The 25,083-nt window shown below is 47.3% G+C and overlaps 1 protein-coding gene across 1 annotated transcript in view; it reads left to right on the forward strand.

Moving 5' to 3' along the window:
• The first annotated feature begins 9,828 nt into the window (after nt 1–9,828).
• LOC130388802 (A disintegrin and metalloproteinase with thrombospondin motifs 20) overlaps nt 9,829–25,083 on the forward strand; it is a 96,120-nt gene continuing 80,865 nt past the window's right edge. The window contains exons 1-4 of the mRNA XM_056598337.1: nt 9,829–10,266; nt 10,519–10,889; nt 14,638–14,794; nt 24,614–24,909. Coding sequence (XP_056454312.1) covers nt 10,176–10,266; nt 10,519–10,889; nt 14,638–14,794; nt 24,614–24,909 — 915 coding nt within the window. The 5' untranslated portion in view covers nt 9,829–10,175. The remainder of the gene's footprint in view (nt 10,267–10,518; nt 10,890–14,637; nt 14,795–24,613; nt 24,910–25,083) is intronic.

Below are 25,083 nucleotides of genomic sequence, written 5' to 3' on the forward strand. Positions count from 1 at the left end.
CTTTCCGACAGGATAGCCTGCGTTACGCACACATCGGAACGCACAATCGAACACTCTTCAGGGCGCACATCGGAGCGCACTTGGGAACGCACATCGAGCCGGGTACCTTCCAGCTGGGAGTCATACCCTAGCCAGTCTGCTCTCCTCCCCAGCCCTCCCCCCCCCCCCCCCCCCCCCCCCCCCCCTACCCCCATCACCACCTGGATGCAGCCTCACACCGTGTCTTTAAAAGGGGAACGTCACCAGCTGTTGAAGTTCCCCTTTTAAAGACACGGTGCGAGGCTGCATCCAGGGGAGGCGTCGGCCTCGGCCTCGTGTTGTGCAAACAAAAGGTCCGTGGGTCAGGGGCCTGTAGGAAGGAGGAGAAGAGGCCATCCGAGAGACACACACACACACACACACACACACACACACACACACACACACACACACACACACACACACACACACACACACACACACACACACACACACACACACACACACACACACAGACAGATGCCTTTGATCGGGATCTCTCTCAGATCTCTCGCAGCATCCCTTTCCTTTTAGAGTTGTTTACACAACTTACACCACTCGTGCAACCAGCAATACCTGGGAGAGGACTCTATGTTTGGAAAGATGTGAAGAGCTTCAGGATGTGTCTCGGTACCAGTTGAAGTCTGGGTGACTCTTTGAACAGCTTCTTCATGCTAACCTCCGTCATCATGGCCGCTTTCTTTAAACTTACACACGTTGAAATCACCGGAGACATACACACACGCACAAACACACACACACACCAGCACGCACGCACGCACGCACGCACGCACGCACGCACGCACGCACGCACGCACGCACGCACGCACGCACGCACGCACGCACACACATACACGCACACGCACACACTAACACACACACACACACACACACACACACACACACACACACACACACACACACACACACACACACACACACACACACACACACACAAACAAAGACTTCCTCACCTTTCATTTCCATATTCTTCTGCCTGCTTACCCGTTATGTTCTGCATTCCACGTTTGCATCTTATGGCAACGCGGACACACACTGACTACACGCGTGTGTAACGTACGGTTATCCAGCTCAAAAGCCACTCTCATTCTCCGGCAGTCCTGTCTGGCGGCCAGGGTTCTTGAGGACCACCCCAGCTCCACTGCAGACCTGACATTGTCATAACACGGCTGTCTCTGTAATGCGGACCAGGGCACAACACTCGGGGGGGCCGCACGGGATGTGGGCTCCAGTGTGGAGCATGGGCCCGGGTTCACGGCTCTCAGGCTATAGGTTGTTTCTGTTATCGTATAGGTGGTGTCGTACGACGGTGAGTGATGTGGTGGCTCTGGCGGCGGCGATGCTGGTGCAGAAGTAGTGGTGGCATGGTTCCAGTTAAAGTTGAGATAAAATGTATGCAGCGAAAAAGGTAGATGGATGCAGATGTGTGTGTGTGTGCTTGCGTGCGTTCGTGGCTCAGTGTGTGTGTGTATGTGTGTGTGATCCCATCCCTCCTCCAGATGGGGATGAGGCAGGCGGGCGGGGGGCGGAGGGGGGGGGGGTCCTAAATGACGACCACCTGGGCTGAGGATAATCCCCCTCAACAAAATCTTTCTCCTCTACCTCCTCCTCCTCTTCCTCCTCCTCTTCCTCGCCCTCACGCAGACCCCCTTGTGGACGCATGCCACGAGGGTGACACACTCTGGGATTCGAAACAGGCCCCGGAGAGACGTGACGGAGGTGGTGGCGAACAGGGAGGTAGCGAGCCCTGCTTCCCCCAGCTCCGGTCTCCCATGAAGGGGGACATAGGCGCTGTCGTCGCCCCCGGTCATGGAGCCCTCGTAACAGCACAGCGTAAAAGGCTTCTCTGCATGGCTGGATGATAGATTTGTCGTTCCCTGTTGATTATGTTCTAGGAATATGTTCAATGTCGTACGTCTGTTTTGTGTTTACTGCATGAAGAGTCAATGGTTGGATTCGAGCAGATTGAAAGAGTGAATGGAGATTTTGGCCCATTTATGTTTCCTTTTATTTTTCTCCTTGCCAACTGGCTACTATGCTGTTGGCGCCATTACAAACTTTCAAACTTTGAAGTCTTGCAATTATGAAGATAAGTTTCGCTTACGCAGGATGTTGTGAAACTGTTTGTGTTTATCTGTGTGTATGTGTGTCTGTCTGTCAATATGTATCTGTGTGTGTGCGTGTGAACATGTCAGCAAGTGGGAGAGAGATAGATAGAGGCTTGGATAACGCAACTCGATTTCCACAGAAACACACACGCACACACAGAAACACACACACACACGCACGCACGCACGCACGCACACACACACACTTGCGCACATTGATAGTGTAATCAAATAGGCCATGAAGAACGGTTGTCTACACATAACAAAACATGCACAGCTGATTATCCAGAGTGGTGTACACTTCCCACAGGAAGTCAGGTTCCTCCAGGGGGGAAACAAAAGAGAACCCCCAAAGGCTGTAGAAAATGGATTGGCTCTGCTGTGGTGCGGTGGCAGAAAACCCATCTATCAAGGCCCACAAAAGCTTGTGCGTGTATTTTACCAGTATCCGTAAGTGTGCGTGCAAACACACACGCACACACACACAAGCGCTCACACACAGACACACACACACGCACACAGACACACACACGCACACAGACACACACAGACACACACACGCACGCACACACACACACACACACACACACACACACACACACACACACACACACACACACACACACACACACACACACACACACACACACACACACACACACACACACACACACACACACACACACATTCTATTGCGGTCTTTTCTCTCTCTATTTTGCTGTCTGTCTCCCAGGGGGTTCGAACAAAGTGACCACCACGGCGCGGTGTGAACCTCTAATCGTGAAGCTCCAGGGGACCGGACTAATTTTAGCTGTTCTACTATCACTTAAGCCAGGTTATCTGGGCCTGGACATGGGAGACTCTGTGGGAACCTCCGAGGTTCACCCACACCAGCCAGGGTTTCATCATCAGACACCCTCACACCTCCCTTCAGCTGGAGATGCGAGATACATGTGTATATGGTTGTACATGGCTGTTGTGTGTATGTGTTGGGGGGGGGATATGGGCTAAAGGTCTATGTGTGTTCCTGTGTGTATGTGTGTGTGACTGTGCCTGACTGGCACATGCTTTTGTGCATTTGTGAGTGTGTGTGTGGTCACGTTTGACTGGTACATCCTTTTGTGCCTGTGTGTGTGTGTGTGTGTGTGTGTGTGTGTGTGTGTGTGTGTGTGTGTGTGTGTGTGTGTGTGTGTGTGTGTGTGTGTGTGTGTGTGTGTGTGTGTGTGTGTGTGTGTGTGTGTGTGTGTGTGGTAACATTTGTCGGCCACATTTGTTTATGTGTGTACATGTTTAGATGTGCATTTGTGTGTGTGCATTGTGTGCCTGCATGTGTGTTCATAGTATGGCTTTTTTAGTGTGCGTGCATGCACATATTTGTCTGCATTTGTGTGCATGAGGGTGTGTGTGTAGATTACCATGTGTGTGAATGTGTGTGTGCGTGCGTGCGTGTGTTTGTGTCGGCATGCATGTAAATGTGTGAGTGTGTGCTTGTGTGTGTGTGTGTGTGTGTGTGTGTGTGTGTGGGAGCAACATGTCGGGACCACAGCACCTTATCCTGCAGCAGGGGGATGGACTGGCAGCTCTTGGCTCCTCTGGAAAGCTTAAAGTCTCATCCCCTGCTGCCCGTAGGTGTCTGAGGGATGAGCTCTGTGTGGGACGGACAGACACAGCTCAAACCATCCACTGATAATATGCCCCACTCAACGGGGAAACCTCGGTGGTCCCTTCAACAGTCGTAGTACTCAATTCATGCGTTAGACCTTTAAGAACCTTTAAAATAATTTTATAGACAGGCAGACGACTGAATGAATCTCAAACCATTCAGTTGGTCTAACTGAACAAATGCCAGTGTGAAACTCATTCAGTGTTTTCCCTGGAGTTATGTCCCGCGTTATAATAGCTAAAGTTTTGATGAGTAGCATTAGGAATTCATGCAGACACAAACACACACATACTATTTATATATTTATATATATATATATATATATATATATATATATATATATATATATATATATATATACAAACACACACACAAACATATGCACAGAGTTAAGAAGGAAACCGCTCTGCACTTTTTCAGCGACGGTAAAACGCGATCACAACGTCCTGCAATCAATTTTTCCTGCGGGGAGATGCATGCTTGAATTGGTTCAATGCAGGCTTGGTTCAAAGAAGCATGGAAGCCTTTCTTCAAAAACAACAAAAAAAGTCATCTACAGATTCACAATAGGAAAACATAAATATTTCCAGTATTCAACTGCCAGAGTAATAATTTAACAATGTTGAAAAATGTCCTCCCTTGGTGAATAAAAGCTATACAAGTATATAAATATGTTTTTAACAAATGAAACAATATGTCGTTTTTAACGGTTTAAGGAGTGTTATAGTTGAAGTTCCACATATTTTCCAATTTGAGGCTACAACAAAATCTGGGATCAACAACATTTGGAAATCCAGACAATAAAAATAAGCCTATTCTCATGAAGACAGAAAAGAGTTGGTTCCTTCTCAAAATCTGGACGGCATGTGGTCTCGGTGAAGCAGATTTTGCTTTCCATGAACAAGATTTTGTTTGTAGTTCTAGCTTGTGAAGTGCTCCGACGTCTCCGACGTCTCCTGGGTATCTGGTTGTGCGTGCGTGCCCGTCAGACCCTCCTCAAACCCTCCGCAGGGGATATCAAACGCATGTGCACACAGCTCTCCTCTGCCACTGTTTTCGGTTCACCCCTCCCTGGGATCTCAGTTCTATTTTGGTTGTGGTTTACAAATAGTGCAGCAGTTGCTTGGCCTGTTCCCCATCCAGGAATTGAATCCTTGATTCAGGTCATCTCTAAAAAAGCAAATGGCACCGATATTATACTCGCATGATACCAAGTCAGAAATGGCATCACAAATGTGGAGCCTGTCGTCCTACAAGGTGTGGACGATTCACAAACAGCTCATGACGTGGACGAACGGTCATGTCTATTGTCGGCTGAGAAGGCAAGCCTGTTTCTTTGGTCCACAGAGTCGTTCAGATTTATATGACAGTGGATCAGATGTGTGTGTCAATATCGCAATCATTGGAAGTTGCTCTATATTGAAGAAGCAATGCTATTTGCCCAGTGATACGTGTTTGTGTGTTACTTAACTTTTTAACTTTTATAATAAAGTTGAATATGTTCATTGTTTAATATGTTTATTGTACATTAATAAGGTAATTAAAGAGTGTGTGTGTGTGTGTGTGTGTGTGTGTGTGTGTGTGTGTGTGTGTGTGTGTGTGTGTGTGTGTGTGTGTGTGTGTGTGTGTGTGTGTGTGTGTGTGTGTGTGTGTGTGGGTGGGTGTGTAAGGAGGAATTACACATGCAGCAGGGTTTAATTCCAACGGCCTTGCATTTAACATTCATGTAAATGTGATGTATGTAAAAAAATGGATGACCCCTTCTTAACCACATAAACCACATCTCTGTGACTTGGTTCAAATGTTGTATCAATACCTGCACCAAGGAACAGATTGTACTTTTATTTGGCGTCATTGGAGACCTTGGCTTTCAATAAGACCTGGAATTCCTCCAAACCTGGACCTTTGACAGCAACAGTATCACTGTGTATTGTGAGTATCTCAAAAATGAACGCGAAAGGAGTATCTAAGCCCCTCTCTGTCCTTGATATCTCACACACAAGAGCCTCCAGGTCGCTCGGTCGCCCAGAGAAATATCCAAGCAACCCCTGTTGGATTGTCATCAAATCTCATGAGTCATTGCAAGCCAAGAGTTCAGGGCTGTTAATAACCCAAATACCAGGCAGCTGTCCCTGGCATGGCTTGTGCCACTTATCACTGGTAGTATTAGTTGTCTTCATACCGTGGGAAAAATGGGATTCCTCGCTGTGGAAGCATTTAAGTTGTTTCCCTTTTGGGCGGATCGTGCGTATCACACCAAAACGTGATACACATGCGGTAATTAAGGAAAGTGTTTTTTTTCTCAAGATGTGCTAGGTGCTGATTTACTTCACTTGGTTATGTATTGTTTTAGGACGGCTGGGTTTGCTGTTGGGAGTGTAAGCTTTTGTAAACTTACATGGCATGAGGTTCAACTAAACGATTGCAACTTTCGACAAGCCAACTAATCGAGTAACTTCTATTTTCTTCATGGTCCATTTTTCCTCATGCAGTTTCAAATTCCCAACGATCCTACAGGACAAAATTACATAGTAATTAAAATCAAAGCTCATTTGGGAAACAAAGGATAGAAACTCAATATTAATTTGTAGGCACAGGCAGTGTCTCTATGGTGAGGGTTATGGTAACCTTGACCAATAAGACAGCTGCATAAAGAAGATTTCGAAACTGAATATGATATCTCTGAGACACGACTTGGATGGGGACAACCTGGTCTATAAAGTGAGTCATATTCTTCAATAAGATTTACAACCAAATGTAAATGGTTGCTTACTTTACAGTTTCTATATCAACAGACATGATCTAATTTAGCTTAATATGCGTGTGTCGCGCTTGCCTTTTTTGTCACAGAACACCACGTATCACCACCACCACCACCACCACCACCATGCAAACACAGACTGGCCTTCAGCTACCCCTGCTTCCCTCTGGTCCATGCTGGGGTGGGTACACAATTCCTGGTACGGAAGATCCAGTGTGGCCCAAAAAGGTCAGAGAAACATCACAGTGATGGAGGGACGGAGGTGGAGGAAGGTGGCTGTAAGACTCACGCTTCTCTACACGTGTTGTTCTCTCACAGAGAAAAGGATTAATTTCATGTATCCACTTGATATATTTTTTGTTGGATTCAAGCTTGTAATGTCTTGTAGGGCACGTAATCGGGATAAGAATCACGGAAATATCGTGTCGGTTGTTCAGATATGTCTTTAGAGGCCAGCATTAAAGAAGTCAGCTCACACAGATCAAGAGGATTTTCCTTCTAAGAGGTCAACGCGCATTCACTGGGCTTTTTTTTTTCTTTTTCTACCTGTAATATATAGGTATTGACTCTCCTTTTAAAAGGGTTTTAAGGTACAATAACTCATGCTATCTATAGCCTTCACATCCAGTTCTGCTGAGATATCTGTTGAGTCATCAGTGAGTCAACACAGTAGTAGTCTGAGAATATATCGCACAGTGTGTTGAATGGCCGCCCAGTTGCTAAGGCCTACACTGTTTATTGACTAAACAAAGAAAATAAAATGAAGGGGGGAAAAAAAAGGTTTCCAAAAGGTTCCCCCTGTTATTTTAATAGCTTAGCAAGCTTGTCCTCCGTGGCAACAGGTGGTAGGCTTTTTCTAATTGGGTGGAGAAGTCGGGGGTGGTTAATCTGTACTGCAAGTCAACACAGGTCCATGGTGGCTGATCCCCTTGATCTGTGCACCATGACGACAACCTGCAAGGTCACAGAGGGGAGGCCAGGTCTGCAGGCTGCGCTCTGCTCAACCTTGAGTGAGGCTGAAGATGGGTCAAAGCCTTGGTGGTTAGTGATGGATGGATCACTTGACATGGACCCAGGTTTTATGACCGCTGTCTTTAATGTGTCTGGTTTAAGGTACCTTATGTAGTGCTCTGAAGCACAGTTTGTTGCGTGGATCTGGCTGTATGAGCGAGCAACAGTGTTTTGTATTCGATTGAAGCAGTGTATATGCTTAAATAGTAAGACCATTTTTTTGTCTAAACTCGATTTTCTTTAACCTATTTAACCTATAATCATACAAATACACAAACATTGATTTTATTAATAAATGATATATTTAATAGTAAGTAATGCTTTATTTATATATATCGCTAATATCCACAGATACAAACAAGACGTTTCCCTGGAGGAGAAGCATATAAATCTATCAGAACGGACCTTATACATAAAGTATATTTGTATTTCCGAATATCAAACACAAATGAAGTTTAGGTTACACATTTACCACCAGTGGTAAAAAAACGTAAGTATATTGTCCACTCAGACCACTCCCCGAACACTATTTACCAGTTAGACCCATGAACTCTTGGCTGACAACTCTACAACCTAACACTGGTCAATAACCATAGACCTAATGCTTTTTTAAACAACACTCCATCCATTCTACCATGGCCCTCAGCCTCTCCTTTGTCCTCTGACCCCCCTGGGGTCAATCCCGGCCAAGGGGGCCAGTCAGGCAGAGAGTATAAGTCAAGGCAATCCCAGTACAGATGTTGAAGGGTGTCTGTGGCCGGGCTTCCCATGCATGGGAAACGTGCGTGTCACCACACAGCCCCTCCAGTGATGTCCTTGTCGCGTTAGATGTCGACCGCATTGACCACAATCTGTGGGAAATCTGCGACCAATTGCTACACTTCCTGCATCTCGCTGTGTCTTTTGTTCATCGTTTCCGACGGCATCAGGAATGGTGAATCGAACGTATTCATTCGGCCCCATTGTTGACGGGACTTCTTCTTCCCCGTCTTTTGTTTTTCTTTTTCGTGTCTTTGGGATGAAACAAAGAACATCCAGAAACGGAGAAAGAGAGAGAGAGAGGGAGGGAGAGATTAAACATTAACCATAATAATTATATTCATTAACCATTGAATGTATGGGAAATTAAGCAACATGTGTTTAAAAGCTATAATAAGGTCCCTTGGGTGATAAAAGCGAGTTAGTGGATGGGTGAGTGGGGTTAAAGTGATAACTAAAGGGGGGCACCTGTTTTGCATGAAGGGAAGGATCATTTAATGACCGACTGCCCTGTAGCGTTTCGCTGTCTCTGGCAAGACTACAAAGATGGAGCCTGTAAATCACCTGTAAAAACAAACAAATAAGAAAATAAATGTACAAGCATTTGTTTTACATGACAATGATGATGGGGTTTTAATACTAATAATAGCAAATAATAATAAGGCCTATTGGTTTTTTACGGGAGAGTGGAATAATAAATGACGCACAATTTAAGAAAGCACATTACAAACGCCTATAAAAACATGTTTCAAAGAGGCTGATAAACAAATGCCAGAGCATTCAGCCAACAAGGTCATTTATTTGGTTTGTTGGCATTTTTTTCTACACACAAATACTGTATTTAATTTTTCTAATGTATTTGTGCTTGTGAAATTGTGAATTTGTTCAGAGATCCAAATGCATGGCAGGGCATCATGATTTGCCCGAAGCTAGGAGAGAATGCTAAAAAGGAAGCCTTGGCAATTAAAAAAAAAAACATAGCTTTTCAGTGGGTACACCGCATCTCACCACACACAATGAGGTTTAACATTCATGGCCAACACAGATGAAAATGGATGTGATTGAGCTGTCTATAAAGTCTGTTTTAATTACACCATGTCCACGACTACTACTTTAGTAATTAATGTATTCATCAGACCTCACAGCTTATTCAGGCTGCTGTTTGCAATAGTTAGTAGGCCATGCTGACAATGGATGTGAGACTTCATATTTTCAACGACAGATGCACAAACTGCTTTTTGTATACAGCCACATTCTGTCAGATAAGGAGAATTGTCAATTTAATATGATCCTATTAGAAGTTATTTTACTATTTAATCCAGAATATATTATATGACTTGAATGCATAAAACATGGTTTAAACATCATATAAAACATCAAAAGCCAATTAATGACATTTTCCCCCAAGGTGAGATATTGTCTGCTCTTCCTTTCAAAGCAGTGGTCCCAGCGAATGGTGCTAGTGGTGGGAGCCCCACTCTCCATTGGCTCCACGACCTATAGGGGCGTTGCTTGCCGAGTTGTGATCGCTTGGGTCCATGGATGGCTAGTCGAAAGCTTACTTGGCACTGATCCCTCCTCTCCGTATAGGTTAAATCAGACAGCGTTCAGGAGGAATGTATCGCAAATAGTTGGGTGTTTATAGCGGTCAGTGGACGCGAGTTCAGCAATGCGATGAGGGCAGTGCACTTTGCAAGACTTGTGCTGCAGGGAGCCTCCGCAGAGCCCGCAGAGACCGGTTGCTGACAAGCCGGGGTGAAGAGCCGCTGTAGGATAGAAGGCTCTGGGCTTGCCTTGGAGGGACGAGAGCCTTGGCTTCTTCGCGGAGGAAATCATGCAGTTTGCAATCTGGCTGCTTGGACTAATGTGTCACCTGTCAGCCCTCGTCCGGAACTCTTTAGAATACCGATTGCATCCGAAACAAGGTAGGATTTTGGTTTTTGATTCATAACTTGTAGCCTGGTCCGGTCAGTATAACGTGAGAGCCGAGTGGTCATCATGTTGAAGTGGTATCAGTGTAGTGGCTGTGGCTGAGAATGATGCTATGAGTTTTAAAAAGTCCCAACTTTTCATGTTTCTAAGTTTGAAAGTTAAAATCAACTTAGGTTATACTGGCATGAATAACGGTTTCTAAAAGGCATATAACTGACACATCTTTATTTATTTATTTTCTTCAGAAAGTTTCATCAAACAGTTGAAATCCTACGAAATCATTACCCCGCTCCGGGTCAATGATTTCGGAGAGTCGTTCCCCCACAAGCTGCACTACAAGAGGAGACGGAGGAGTTTGGATGACGATGTGTCGGGCTCACAAGCCCACTACAGGATCGATGCATTCGGGGAACGCTTCCACCTCAACCTGACCGCCGACTCCAGCTTCATCGCCCCCTCCTACGCCGTGCAGCACCTGGGCGCGGAGCCCAACGACACCGCCGACTCCCACCACTACTACCCCCAGGACCCGAGCAATATGCGCCACTGCTTTTTCCGAGGACACGTCAACGCCAAGACACACTTCCCCGCAGTCTTCAGTTTGTGCACTGGCCTAGTGAGTATGAGCCTTTCGTTCTTCTTCCCAACTCCCAAGTCTTTTTCTATCAGATGCTGCTGCTGCTCTTGCTGCTGCTTTCAACTTTCTTTGCTCGTTCCCATTCCGGTCGACACCGGCGTGCATGTGCAACCGCCTGCCCCACCATAGCCCTCCTTTACTCGAAATGCATCGCACTGAAACGAGAACAAGTGTTGCTTGCTATGACTCACTGGCCGCATTTGAAGCGTGTCCCGCATCCCATTCCTAGATCCTTTGGAGTGATGCAATTGCGCAGTTCAGGAGTAACACTTGTTAACTCAATGCAGTGGTGCAAAAACTACATTTAATTATGTTTTATGGTTTTCATCTGGTTTGCTGAACAAATGAAGGGGCTGTAGTTAATTTGAAAGTAATTGAGCCAGCATCATTATCATGAGAAATATTGAATGGTATATCAAATAACTAATTTGTAATAGCATTCCACAAGATGCCTTATCAGCAATCACAGACTGTGGTCCCATTATACCGTCACAAGCTGTAATATGGATATCTTACAAGGCTGTAATCGATTTATTGGGTGCTAATGACCTTAGTGTTAACTGAATAGTACTTAATAGTGCTAATCATCCATGAAACAGAATCAGATAAGTGTTGAAAGGGATGACTCCATCCATGGGTCAGACAGGGTTACCGGTGTAGCGATCAGAGGGCTGACCTTGGTCTCGCCTATGGTTCTGGTATGGGTGTAGTGGGTAGGGCTTGGGGGGGTTGTGGACGCTTCTCTGGCCTGGACAGAGATATCGAAGGACCGCATCCTTTGGCTTGTCACTCTAGGTGTCAGTGGGCATCGAAGCCTATCGCTGACACGGACGTACCTCTCTTGGTTTGGGGCTGCTTGGTAGAGAAGCGTACCTCCTCGGAGGCCATGGCAGCACGTGAGGGAGGCTATCTCGAAACTAGCGCGCTCAGGATGCCTTTAAGTCAATGACCCATTCGAAGCTGCACCAGTGCCAGTGCCGGCCCTCTGTTTGAGGGCTTGAAAGGCTCCATACCAAAACCATGTCATTAACGTTGTCAGGGTCAGGGTTCTTATTGGGCCCTTAGAGCCGGGGTGATTCTTTTTTTTCGACTGAAAAGGAACACACCAGTGAGCTTTTAGATGGCCTTCAGGCCCACTTTGATGTGCATCTCCCTTCGCCAAACATGTTCCACGCATCCACTTCTTTTCAAACAGATGCTGGCTGGTTATCAGCATCCTCATCACTCACTGCTGAACCACAGGTCAAAGGGCCCCTGCAATGCACCAGAGGGCTATTGGGGCTTGATTGGACGATGCACATTTTAAAGGGATGAGGTCATTAAGGGTATGATTGAGCCTTAAAACAATAAGGCCATTCTAGAAAGTGCAGGTTTTCCCCTCTCATTAACGTCCAAACTCTTTTTTCTTTTTTTTATGGAGGAACTTGTAGGAGGGATGGACGTCTATGGAGGGCTGTTGCGAAGTGCTCTGTGAAAGAGGGGCTAGCTCAACACAAGTGGTATGCAGGGTCGATGACATGACATCCTTCACATGCTGCTCCTTTAACTCGCAATATGGGAAGGGCTTGTACTCTGTAACAAGTCATTTGCATCAGCTTCTGGAGTGATTAACAACTTGATTGACAAAAGTGCTATTTATTTATTTAGTCGCTAGATTAAATGATTTAATTGACCGTTCCAGCGCCTTACTGGTGGCCTGTGGCCTGTTTGGCACAGGGCCAAGTCATGCCCATCTGTGTTAAGACCAGAGGCTGAAACACCTTCACAGCCTGCATCACCCAATGCGATTTACTGCAGCAGCAATCTGATGACTCGGCAGACACACTACCTGGTTGGCTCGTTGGGCTCTTTGATGCAAAAGCTGTGTCTAGACTCTGATGAACCATGACATGGGTTTGAGCCCGTACACGGTGGAAAGTGCAACGATTTGTAACGTCTGGCGTGCCCTCAATAGTTCATCAACAGTAATCCGTTCTTCTGAACATGGAAACTTATTTTCCAGGTGTGCTAATACTATATATTTATCTACAGTATTTCCAATGAACAGGGGGGTGACGTGTTTTCGTTTCCATTGTCGCCCATGAATAGACAACCCTTAACAAGTTGATTTTCCATCTAGGATTCCTTCCTTAACCATCTGTGTTCGGCAATGACACCCATGGCATGATTTTAGATCAGACAAGATAACAGATAACAGAAATTAAAAAACGAAGAATTAATACTAAGAGTCAGTCACTCATGTTTTGGCCACTAAAAGCCAGCCTAGGGTCACTTCCATGCGGCTGTTCTTTGAGATGATCTTTCAATGACAAAAACTTTGACAAATCTTGTTGTCGCTTATTGTGTACCCTTGGGTCCGGTCAGTGGACAGACTTGCTGATAGTCTGTTACAGATTGCTCCCATCATGTTTCTCCGAGAATTACTGTTCCTGGACTTGATATTCTAGTCCATGCTGATCCAACCCTTCAGTGGTGATTTAATGAATCCCCATGGGTCTGAACCTCCCCGGGTCTGAAAAGAAGTGTTGAAGCCTTGGGGGCGATTTGCAGTGGATGCAAAAGGCTGTCATGTTCTGACGTCTTTTTTTTCCAGTAGTAAAGTTATCTTTGCTCTGTCATGTTATTACAAGCTTGTGTGTGTGTGTGTGTGTGTGTGTGTGTGTGTGTGTGTGTGTGTGTGTGTGTGTGTGTGTGTGTGTGTGTGTGTGTGTGTGTGTGTGTGTGTGTGTGTGTGTGTGTGTGTGTGTGTGTGTGTGTGTGTGTGTGTCTCTGTGTGTCTCTGTGTGTGTGTGTGCGTGTGTGTGTGTGTGTGTGCGCGTGTGTGTGTGTGTGTGTGTGTGTGTGTGTGTGTGTGTGTGTGTGTGCGTGCGCCTGTGTGCCGACGTACAATTCTCTCGAAGCATGCACAAGCTTTCAAGGAAGTGTATGGCTCGTGTTGAAGCTTACTAATCTTGGCCTCCTTTGCAGAGGGAAAGAGGAAAGGTACACAAACGTTCAAGTTTTTCCACATCGGATGTGTTTCCATTGTCAAGCTGCTGTCACTTGTGGAGACGGTCATTGGGTAATGCTGCCCAAAGACAACATTCCGGGCTTCTGATAACCTGTTAAAGTGTGCGTATGAAATTACCACGGAAACACTGCTGTACTTTTTGCCCGAGTGAGCTAAGCAGCTTTGGGATGGACTCAAAGGCCGGATCCAGCCTCAACACTCCCTTCTGACAGCAGGCCGGCCCTCTGTGATGATGTCATTCCTCCCACCAAACTCCACTCTGACGGCGGGGTTCAGTTGTGTAGAAAGGAGAGATTGTGCGTTCTCGGCGTACCAAAAACAACTTCACTTCTCTCGTGAATGCCGCTCACTGTTTTTAAGAAACACAGACAACGTAGTCTTATCGTTCTTTCGGTGAGCGTGCGTCCCTCACAATACGTTCTGTCTTTGTACTGTCCTGACCTAGAGCGCGACTCCATTTGTGTTTTGACACTGACGTTTCCATTGAAAGCAACATGTTCTTCAGTTCACAACATGTTTGACGCCGAAATAGCACTCTTGTCTGGGAGGAACGCAGAAGGGTGTCCGCCCAAGGGCAGAGCCAATGGGCCGCGGCGCAAGAACAAACTTTATGTTCACACAAACGGGTCCTAATCTGTATTCTGATTCGACACACACATGCACGCACAGGCGTTGTTTTTTAATAAGGCCCTTATCTTTCTTTCTTCCCTGCTGCAGATTGGGACGTTCACGATGCATGACGGCGAGTACTTCATGGAGCCGCTGATGGGCGCCGAGGGAGAGCCGTACGCCTCAGAGCACAGCAAGCCCCACCTGGTCTACAGGCAGGGCAGGACTGGGGAGGCCCCCCCGGCGGAGCCCTGCGCCGCCTCAGGTAACAGACTGCAGAGAGACTGAAGACGCTGGCCCGCAACCACAAACCAACCACCAGGCCCCGTCTGTCTGGCTCCGCCACACACACACACGCCGCCCTCTCACACACATAGATGCAAACGCACGCACGCAAAACGCACACATGGATGCAACCGCATGCAAAACACACATAGAGATGCGAACGCATACACGCACGCACACACACATAGATGCAAACACACACACAGACTCAAAAGCGCACACACACAGACACGCACACACACACGCAAAGACACACACACACCTACATACACACATTCATACACACACACACAGACACGCACACACCTACACACACACACACACACACACACACACACACACACACACACACACACACACACACACACACACACACACACACACACACACACACACACACACACACACACACACACACTGACTGATGACCTGCACTCCGTCGTCTCTGAGCCATTGCAATAAAAACAGAATGAGTGTTGGTTGGCAGGATGATTTGAATGCTGATTAAGGGTTTCTTGCTGGAAAATTCTCCATTTAATCAGGCAATCTTTACTGCGGTTTTCAATCATATTTCACTGACTGCAGGGTTCACACTCTGGTCCTTGGCAGCAGCATAGGGAAGAATTAAAGACTTTTCTAACCCTGCAGTTAAAAAAAACAAACTGGAAAACTTTTTGTCTTGAAAAGATGTTTGGATGTTCATTTGATTTTTATGGCTGATGCTTTCGCGCACTTGAGAGGTTCCTGAGAAAACGTGGGTGACCAAACAAGCTTCAATCCGAGCAAGGCTTAAAAGCAATTCTTGCAAACAACTTTGTGGGCGGCCTTCGGTGCCCCGATGCAGTAAATCTTTAATGCTGGATGTGCAGTGTAGGACGCTTGATTTGCCTGTTGTCTGGACTCTGGTTGGCTTTGTGTTGGCTGGTGGTTTACCGTCGTAGGACTGACCTGGTGGACCAGGCCACTAACTCTTTTATTAGACTCTCCCCTTTCGCGGACCCCTCAGTCTGTGTGTGGTAAACAGAGAAGAGGGTCTGGAATCTGGAGTAGCTACAACTCTTGGGAACGTGTCTCCTAGGGCACTGATCCAATATCTTGTCCCAGTGACGAACACTGTTATTCAGGGACCGGGGGTCGCGTAGTTGCCATGGTCTCGCCACTTCTAGTCAAAAAAGTGTTTATGATTCCAATCTTCGACCTGCACCTCACTCTAACCCTGTGTTAAGTGTATCTCCTTCAGGATTAAAGCATGCCATAAAATCACCACATATTATCCATCAGGCGAGCGTTACAAACACATAAGACAACCGCATAAATCTCTCTCGTCAGCTCACGAAGCTCCATCTCCCTGAGCCCGGCTTCCTCTCGTGTACCTTTATGCAGAGAGCACACACAGCGGTGTAGGGAGATAGGCCCCGGAGACAGATGGGCATACAGAGGAGACACCTGCGGGAGCCTTTATTTCTTCGTTATCAAAGGGGCAGCAGGTACACAAAGAGCTGGAGGATTAAAAGAGGCCGACGAGGTAGACCTGCTGCTACGAGGTGTCCCGGCAGCGCTGCGTTCCCTCCACCTGATCAGATAGGCTCCTCTCCAGATGCAGAGATAAGCGGGCTCCCTTTTGAAGGCCACACAGGGCCGGGCCAGCCAGGCTGCGTGTCTTTTTATGGAGAGGAGAGCGGCGAGCGCGTCAGGGATGCTGGCGGGTGAGCTGTAAACACTGGAGCGGTGGGTGTCGCCTTGCTCCTACAGCGTCGGCGCGCCAGTTTCGAAGAGTGAGACGAGCGCTTTTATTTTGAAGGGGGCGGGGAGGGCTGCTCCGTTTGGCCGTTTGCTTCTCACTGTCGGTCTCAGCTTTTCCGGAATTGTGCGTTTTTATCTCGACTTAATGTGTGGCTTTGTGTCCTATAGGATTGTGTGTCACGTGTCTCTTCTCCCTTATCAAAACTGCCCTGCCTCTACTCATCACATTTTCTTTTGAAAGTGTTGTGTTCTCCTGAACTCATGACTTGATGTGCTTCCAAGCGACAAACCAATGACTAATATCAAGGTCTACAAATACTCAGGCCCTTAGATATCACTCCTCCTTAACCTGCGCCGATGCCTGTTTACCTCAGGCTATACGGAGTGGATAGAACCAATATTCAGTCGTCGTAAAATGGTCACAGACTGCTAATTGCAACATTGCGATAAGATATGACTGTATGGCATATCTATAGCTGTAGGCGTCTAGATATGGACATCAGCCGTATTATGCCATACCCTCCCTTCATTTGCTTCCCTCTTCTCCTTTTTTTGTGTGAAACTGCAGCATCTTCATTGACTTGATTTAAAGTCTGTGCTCAGGGAGAAAAGCCTTCTGGTCTGAAATGTTTGGGGGATTTTGGTGTCCATCATGTTTATGGGGGAAGTACTTCGTCACAACCTGCCAAATAAACGCAGCTAGCCAGAATACAGTCTGCAATGCTACAGGGTTAGCTGCTTATCTGCTAGCTTGCTGGACAGTCTAGAACTACTCAGTATCGTGAAACTTGTTGGGATGTTCCTTTGTGGGTACCCTTATTTTGTATTTTTGCTCTTCAGTGACATATTTAACCGAAGATGAATGAACTTTGACAAGCAAAGGTCTCGGACACAAACAATAGCTGCATCAATAGGATTATACGTCTGTAGAGATAAGCCTACAGCAGATAAGTTTAAGGCTCATGTTACTGCATACATCCAGCTGGGAATTTTTTTTTTCACGAATGGTACATGTAACTCCTGTATATGCCGTCTGTTAAGGTTGCCTTTTTTTCCAACGTTTATTTTGGCGTCGGAACATGCTTCCAGCGTGTTGACAGAACAGGAAGACAAAATGTCCATTTAGATAACGGTAACAAAGCTGAAGTTAAGGAAGCGTTCTTTTCCGTAATTTCCGCCATCTTTTTATTTTCCCTAGAATAACAATAAACGACACCTCGGGCCTCTCTGCAAAGTGTTAAAAGACGGGAGGTACGATGAAGAGGGTTCCAAGTGTTGCCCTGATGGAAAAATACCTTTTTGTTGTACCAGCGGCCTCGTCATGTTCGATGGAGCTGTCGTCGGCTGCCTTTATGCGCTGTGTGTGTTCACGTCTTTTTCAGCGCTGTCTGTAACGTGATTCAGGGTGCTGTGGAATGAATGTCGCAGCCACACAGTTGGCTTGCAAAGTTTCCCAAGCAAGCGACCGGCCTTCAAAACCCAACTAATTCAAATTCAGGTGGGATAGTGAGTGCAGGAATAATGGAGATAACTTTCCCTTTGTGTAACTCGTCAATATTAGCATATTTGTTTAGAAGGATCGATGGATGGGTACTTCATTAATCCAAGAGGGGAAATGGAGGGAATCTCAAATTGGGGGGAATAGAGTTTGTTCTCTCTGTTTCACCTGCCAACCATGGTGGCTCCAGAGTAACCGGGGAGTAGATAGTTGTGTGGGTTGGGTGATTAATGTCTTAAGGAACACCACTGTTCCCTCCTTGCCCTGCCGGAGCTGGGCTTTTAAAGGCCTTGCAGTGCAGCACCCTGAAAGGCCCAATCACAACAATAGCCCGGCCCTCCATGTAGCATTCTGGGAGCTATCGGTGGGCTCGCATGTGAAACCCGTTGTTGTCCTTCAGCCACAAGGATGAGGGTGGCAGCCGGGGGATAGGGGTGGGCCTTTTTCTCCCTCGCTCTCTCTTTCTTCCGCCTTTGCTTTTAATGGTTGTTTAGAGTTCAGTGTACAGTTGAGTAATGGGGATTTATTTTCCTTTTGTGAGGAAGTACCCAAAAAAAGATGGACTTGGAACATGCATTAAAAGGGTTTTGGGTAGAAACTAATTGCGTTAATGCGTTAATGGCGTTAATCTATTTTTGTTTAATGATGAGTGAGTAAGATCAGCATTAAAAATGGGTCCATAGACGATCTGTATGAGACTAAACAGTGCATGTCTTGTATGTTCCAATCTGTACCTCATGACGTATTCAGTGGTGGTGATCGCGGGGTTTCCAATCAGTCCCTTGCCCAGCACGGCGACCTCATGCCCCAGGGAAGTGACCGGTGGTGGGGACATCTTTGATGTGTTGTCCCCCCCCCTCCGCCTTCCCCTGGCACCAAGGGCATCTGTGCCTCCTCGCCTCAGCCCCACCAACACAATCAATGTAAAGGATTCCCCCTCTTCGGTGCCCACTGTGTATACATGGTAGTCCAAACGCCAGCACCAGGGCCCTTTTTGGTCAATGGGTTCATTTACACGGAAAAATGCTCTCCCCCGCCTGGGGTTTTGAACTAGCCGACTTGAAACGATGCCCGCACCCCCCCCCTTTGCGCTTTCATGTATGTGAATGGAGGCACTTGTTGATCGTGACCTCACTTCCCTCTTTGTTTGGAGTCACTCACTGGACAGGGGCATGTGACCTTGAACACCCACCCCTAACCCCCCCCCCCCCCCCCCACACACACACACACACACAAACAGCACCCCTCCTACCCCCTTCCACCTCGCCCCCTTCCCCCCCCCCCCCCGAACCCTGGTAAATGCTTACTTGGAATAATTTGTGCGGGAGGAGGGATAACATGTTTTGTTTGTTGGGCCGGGGTCTCTGGAGTGACGTGTCCATCAAGGGCCTTTGTTGTGGCCCTCTTGAGTCCGCCCCTCGGAGCAGGTCAGGGGAGGCTGGAGTGTGATGGACGGGGGAGCTGATCCCTCTGACAAACGTCCCTCAGCCCCAGGCCCTGGCCTGGGAGAATGTGGTGTGTGTGTCGGTGTGGGTGTTTGTGATGTGTGCAGGGGGGGAGGTGGGTGGAGGGCTGATTGGAGGAGGTTTTCCTGGGTGTCGTTTGGCTCCGACAGGCTTAGGACCTTTTTGCACCCCTTCCTGCCTCCTGGGGCGCCCTCAGGAAGCTTCTTTTGTCGCTAGGCGAAAAAAGTTTATTTTGTGGCATTTTTTGTTGTTCCTGGCATGAATTTGATTTGGAGAGAAAATGTGTGTGTGTGTGTGTGTGTGTGTGTGTGTGTGTGTGTGTGTGTGTGTGTGTGTGTGTGTGTGTGTGTGTGTGTGTGTGTGTGTGTGTGTGTGTGTGTGTGTGTGTGTGTGTGTGTGTGTGTGTGTGTGTGTGTGTGTGTGTGTGTGTTTCTGCATAATGCATTTGGTGCCCTTGGGTGAATTTATTAGAGGCACTACGATTGAATGAGGAAATGAAAAAAAACAGCAGAATGGATTATTGGTCCATGCAGCCTTGTTGTGTGCACCAACCCACACAGTGATTCTCACTCGTGCACACCTCCCACGGAGCGCTCGCTTGGAACCAGAGAGTGAATCGGGAGCGGTAAATAGAGAGAGAGAGGAGATTCTTTCTTCATTTGTCTGGACAGTCTTGGCCTGCGCTGCATGTGCTTGTCTGTCTCGCTTCGGAGCTTGGCAGCAAACTCCCGATGTCTCCCAAGTTCCCACTGCCAGCCTCTCTTTCCTTCTTTCCTTCTTTAAGTCTTTCTTTCTTTTGGTCATTCTTTCCTTCATTCCTTTTTTATTCTTTTTTTACCTTCTTTCTTTCTTTCTTTCTCTGAACACCTGCCTCTTCACAACAACTCCCTCTACAGTACATAAGTACTGCTAGGCTATATACTGTATTGGGTACAGTGAATTCCCCTTAGCTGAAAGCAGGGGCTAAAATCTATCCTTGGCTAACACATTTTGGCTGCGGCAGGCAGAGTGCCGAGCCAACAATTAGCTATTACCCGACTCTTTCATAGTGTGTGAGATATAAAGAGAATCATTGCCCACCAACCTCATAGCATTGCATCACAATCCATCAAACATGGCTAATAATGCGGCTAAGCTCTTCTGTCTATTCAAAGAGGGCCCAGACAAGGCAAAGCACGGCATTACACAGTCTATAACCCTTAATAGCTGCCATGTGTCTCTCTGTCCGTCGGTCTGTCTGTCTGTCCGTCTGCCTGCCTGCATGTCGGCCGAACTGTCCGGTTGTCCGTCAGTCCGTCTGTTGGGATGTTGAGCTGATCTCTCCGAGCCGATGTGTCAGACTTCGCCTTGGGAGTTCCCGTGACAAATTCCAGACTATTTTTTGCCACTGTCTTCCGTCTGGGCCCTCTAGACGGACGGCGTGGTGAGTGGAGGCAAAAGAGTCACGCTCGGGGACAGCCGACTGATCCGCTGAGATGGCCCGTGGTTGTTTCTGGTGCAGGGTGTGGGTGAATGATCATTTGTGTCACCCTAGGAACTACGGCTGTCAATCATTGGAGAGACTGTCTAGTATTTATAATGCTGAGTGTACCGCTTCCTTCTTTTTTGTTCCGTGGATGTTTTAATGCTGTCATTGCTATGCTGGTAGAAAATATTTTTAACTCTAACTTGTTGCCTGGACTTGGAGTTTGGTGTTTCTTAATTGTACGCTTTATACTTCATTCTGAACATTATATGTTTAGATGCTTTTATATGTATACAATTTTGTAGCTAACCCATTCAAATTTCAATATTATTCAAGTTAAATTCATTTTAAAATATTAAAATAAAAAGAACCCTCCTAAAAAGAACGGCCCCTCTCCTGAAATCTGTCCGTCTATCTGTCCGTCTGTCTGTCCGTCTCTCTGTCTCTCTGTCTGTCTGTCTGTCTGTCTGTCTGTCTGTCTGTCTGTCTGTCTGTCTGTCTGTCTGTCTGTCTGTCTGTCTGTCTGCCGTCTGTCCGTCCGTCCGTCCGTCCGTCCGTCCGTCTGTCTGTCTGTCTGTCTGTCTGTCTGTCTGTCTGTCCGTCTGTCCGTCTGTCTGTCTGTCTGTCTGTCTGTCTGTCTGTGTCTCTCCCTCTCCCTCTCCCTCTCCCCCCCCCCTGACTGACCAAACCACGCCGTCTTCAGCCAGTCTGTGGACTCTGAGCATCAACAGGTCCGACTGTACGCATCACATAGCTCAGCGTCTTCCCAGGGGGTCAAAAGCTATGCCACTTTACATTTTTAAAAGCCTCGGCGGCAACAATTACCCGCCCTCCCTGTTCCCTGTCTGGCCCCTAGAATTGCACTTAATTGAGCTCCTGTCTGCGGGGGATGATGGCCCCCCCCCCCCCTCCCATCCCCATCACCTCCTCCTCGTATTGTGGTGTCCATTAAAGGGCTATTGACGTGGTTGTGAGCTCCGCCAGGCCCCAGGCCGTACCTAGGAGGGCGGTGATCGCGCACACTAGTGCACATGCGTCAGGCACCCGGTGGAAATGCGGTTGAACTCCGTCTCCCAGCATGCTGATGCAGAAGAATGTTAATAAGCACAACAATGGAGTCTCGTTTTTTTTTTTTTTTCCTCAAGTCGTCTGGCTCTCAGCTTTGACGAGTGTGACTAATTATCTCATCGCGGGCGGGGATGAAGGAAACAAACGCTGCGGATCAAAACCGAATAAAACGCAGAGATTGGCTCTTTCGTAAATTGGCAAAGGAACCTGCATTTTCACTGTTTCCATAGTGTTGAAATTGATTTAGATTCAACATATCGGGAAATACATAACCAACAGTGCTACTAGAACATCAGCAACATGTGTTTGGTTGTGGGAAGGTCGGCTAGGTTAGGTTAATATATGTTGAATATGTTAAAACAATTTATTCCTACCTACCTCTTTATAACCCGTAACCTGAAATCACTGTAGTTACTTGCTGGGGTTTACAGAGTGTTTCTGGGTAATGGAGTTCCAGAGCACTGCTCTTGATGTGGTGTTGGGTGCACGCACGGGCGCATTTTGATGAAGATGATGATGTTGAGGCTTGGTACCCAGTGGTTCGGAGAGGTCCCTCCTGTCTATTCATGGTGGAGCCGCAGCTCAATCCCCCGCTGAAAAGGGGGATGTGTGTGTGGGTATGTGTAGAGGTGTGTGTGTGTGTGTGTGTGTGTGGCTATAGTATGAGCTAATTTAGAAGCTATTAGTACAGCCACCATATTTTTGTAGTTTTTCTGACTCTCTTTCTTTCTTCACCTCTCAGTCTTTCACACACCCTTTCTCTGTCTCCCTCCCTGTCTCTCTTCCCCTCCCTCCCTTCCGCGTGTCTCCAGCCTCCCTCCATCCCTTTGCCTCCCCTCCATGTCCCTCCCCGTCTCCCTCCCCCTTTCCCTCCCACCCTGTCCCTCCATCTTCCCCTCCCCCTTCCCCTCCCTCCCTGTCCCTCCCCCTTCCCCTCCCCTTCTCCTCCCCTTCCCGACCCGTCTCCCTCCCTCCCTGTCCCTACCCCTTCCCCTCCCTCCCTCCCTGTCCCTACCCTTCTCCCTCTCCCTTGCCTCCCTCTCCTCCATCGCGCTGTAACACACTGTAGCAGCATCGACAGAGTCTTTGATGATCTCTTTGATGTCCGTGTGTGTGCGCTGATGAGGCGTTTCAGAGGCTGGGCCTCTCTGTCCTAGAAAGAGTCGGTCCTGGCCTGTACTGGTCTGTCTTGGCCTAAGTTTAGTAGTCTGTTCTGGTCTGTCTTGGCCTTATACTGTACTGGTCTGTACTGGTCTATCCTGGGCTGTCTTGTTCTATAGCTGACTGGTCTGTACTGTTCTGTCTTGTTCTATAGCTGACAGGTCTGTGTTTGTCTGGTCCGGTCTTGTGTGGTGCATCCTCGGCCTGTCCTCATGGCAGGACCCGTGCATTTTTGTGCCCGGGAGTCCCCCTCCCCCTCATCACTCGTATAACTGGGCAGAGAGAACAAGTGTTGCCCGTGTGTGTATACATAAAAATAACAACATGAAACTTGGTACCTACATACTTTGTTGTTCCCTAAGCTGACATCTTGGACACATTCTCAGAAGAAAGTCACCCTCTTCCTCTTCCCCCTGCTGCTTATGCCTGTCTAACTATCTGAGCCTTTCTTTTGAATCGAACAATCCCCACTATCAATTATATTCTCTCCTCTCCCTCGCTTTTCTCTTTTGTAGTTATTCATGGTGATGGAATCCATTGCTGATAGCAGCTTTTACTCCACATGTGCATTTCAGCTGAGGTCTCTTATGAGACAGAGACAGAGAAAGAGAGAGAGGCGTAGAAAGAGAGAGAGAGGAAAAGGACTGGAAGCAATACCCGTTGACCATGTGCAGATAACTTCATATTGAGCAGCTGGGTTGGGATACTAAAAAAATTAAAATAATATCTTTAAGTGTCTCCTTTAAAATAAAATATATATATATAGAAAGAGAAGGAGAAAACTATGAGTGGATCTGATTGGCCAAAGGTATCGTCCAGTATTTTCTGCCCCGCCATGTGGTGCCCACGCCTGGGTTGATGTCCGGGTGCCTCGCGGGCATGGCCATAAAAACGGCGTCACGGGATCTTCTGTGTTTGTCTAGGCATTGACTTCAGGGCATAAACAGCTATTCAGGGCTCACCAGTGACCGCATGTCGCATGTTGGCTCCGGCGACTGTTTTCTTCTCTGGCCTTTGAGATGATACGGTATGTTATGGCGGCCTTGCCAGCCCTCCAGAATGCTGAGTGTTATGTCATAGGAATGCGGCTAAGCTGAATGCCTATGCCCTGACTGTAGACGTTCCCGGCTCTCTCCTCAGGAAATAGAAATAGTTATGGATGTGCATGTCTGGCAGGGAGTGTTTTGATTTGTATTTGGTTGGAAAAGTACGTCACGTCTAGAAAAACCGGAGCTCTCCTTTTGACGGCGTTTCACATTCAAAATGATTGGAAAGAAAATACAACGTGTGATTTTGCAAAAGAAAATGTACATAATTACGTTTCTCTCAAGGGCAAGTGTTGGAGCCCGTCTCCACATGGTGTTGAAACCGCAATTCCCTTTTTTATGACCCCAACAGAGAACAAGGCGTCCGGGCCCGTGGTTCTGGAGAACAACAGGAATATGGCGGAGCAGCTGGAGTCAGTCAGCGACGCCATACGCGATCAACAACCCAACCCCGGCCCAAACACCGACACCAACCCAGGCCGCAACAACACCACCAGCGGCCCCGCCGACACCCACGGGGCTCGCAGCCGACGCAAGCGCTTCTTGTCCTACCCCCGCTACGTGGAGCTGATGGTGACGGCGGATGCCAAGATGGTGCGACACCACGGACGCAACCTGGAGCACTACATCCTCACAATCATGTCAGTAGTAAGTAAAATTATGTTTCTCTTTTAAATATTTTTTTGTTATAATTAGAATGATTATAATGCCTGTAATTATTGTTATTTTTTGTTTTGTTGTTTTGTTGATGATGGTGGTTCCTGATCCTCATGTTATTGGAGGACTCAGATAAAAGCCTCTACCGATTGCCGTATAATGTAA

The sequence above is a fragment of the Gadus chalcogrammus genome, chromosome 9, assembly GCF_026213295.1.
Source record: "Gadus chalcogrammus isolate NIFS_2021 chromosome 9, NIFS_Gcha_1.0, whole genome shotgun sequence".
NCBI lineage: Eukaryota > Metazoa > Chordata > Actinopteri > Gadiformes > Gadidae > Gadus > Gadus chalcogrammus.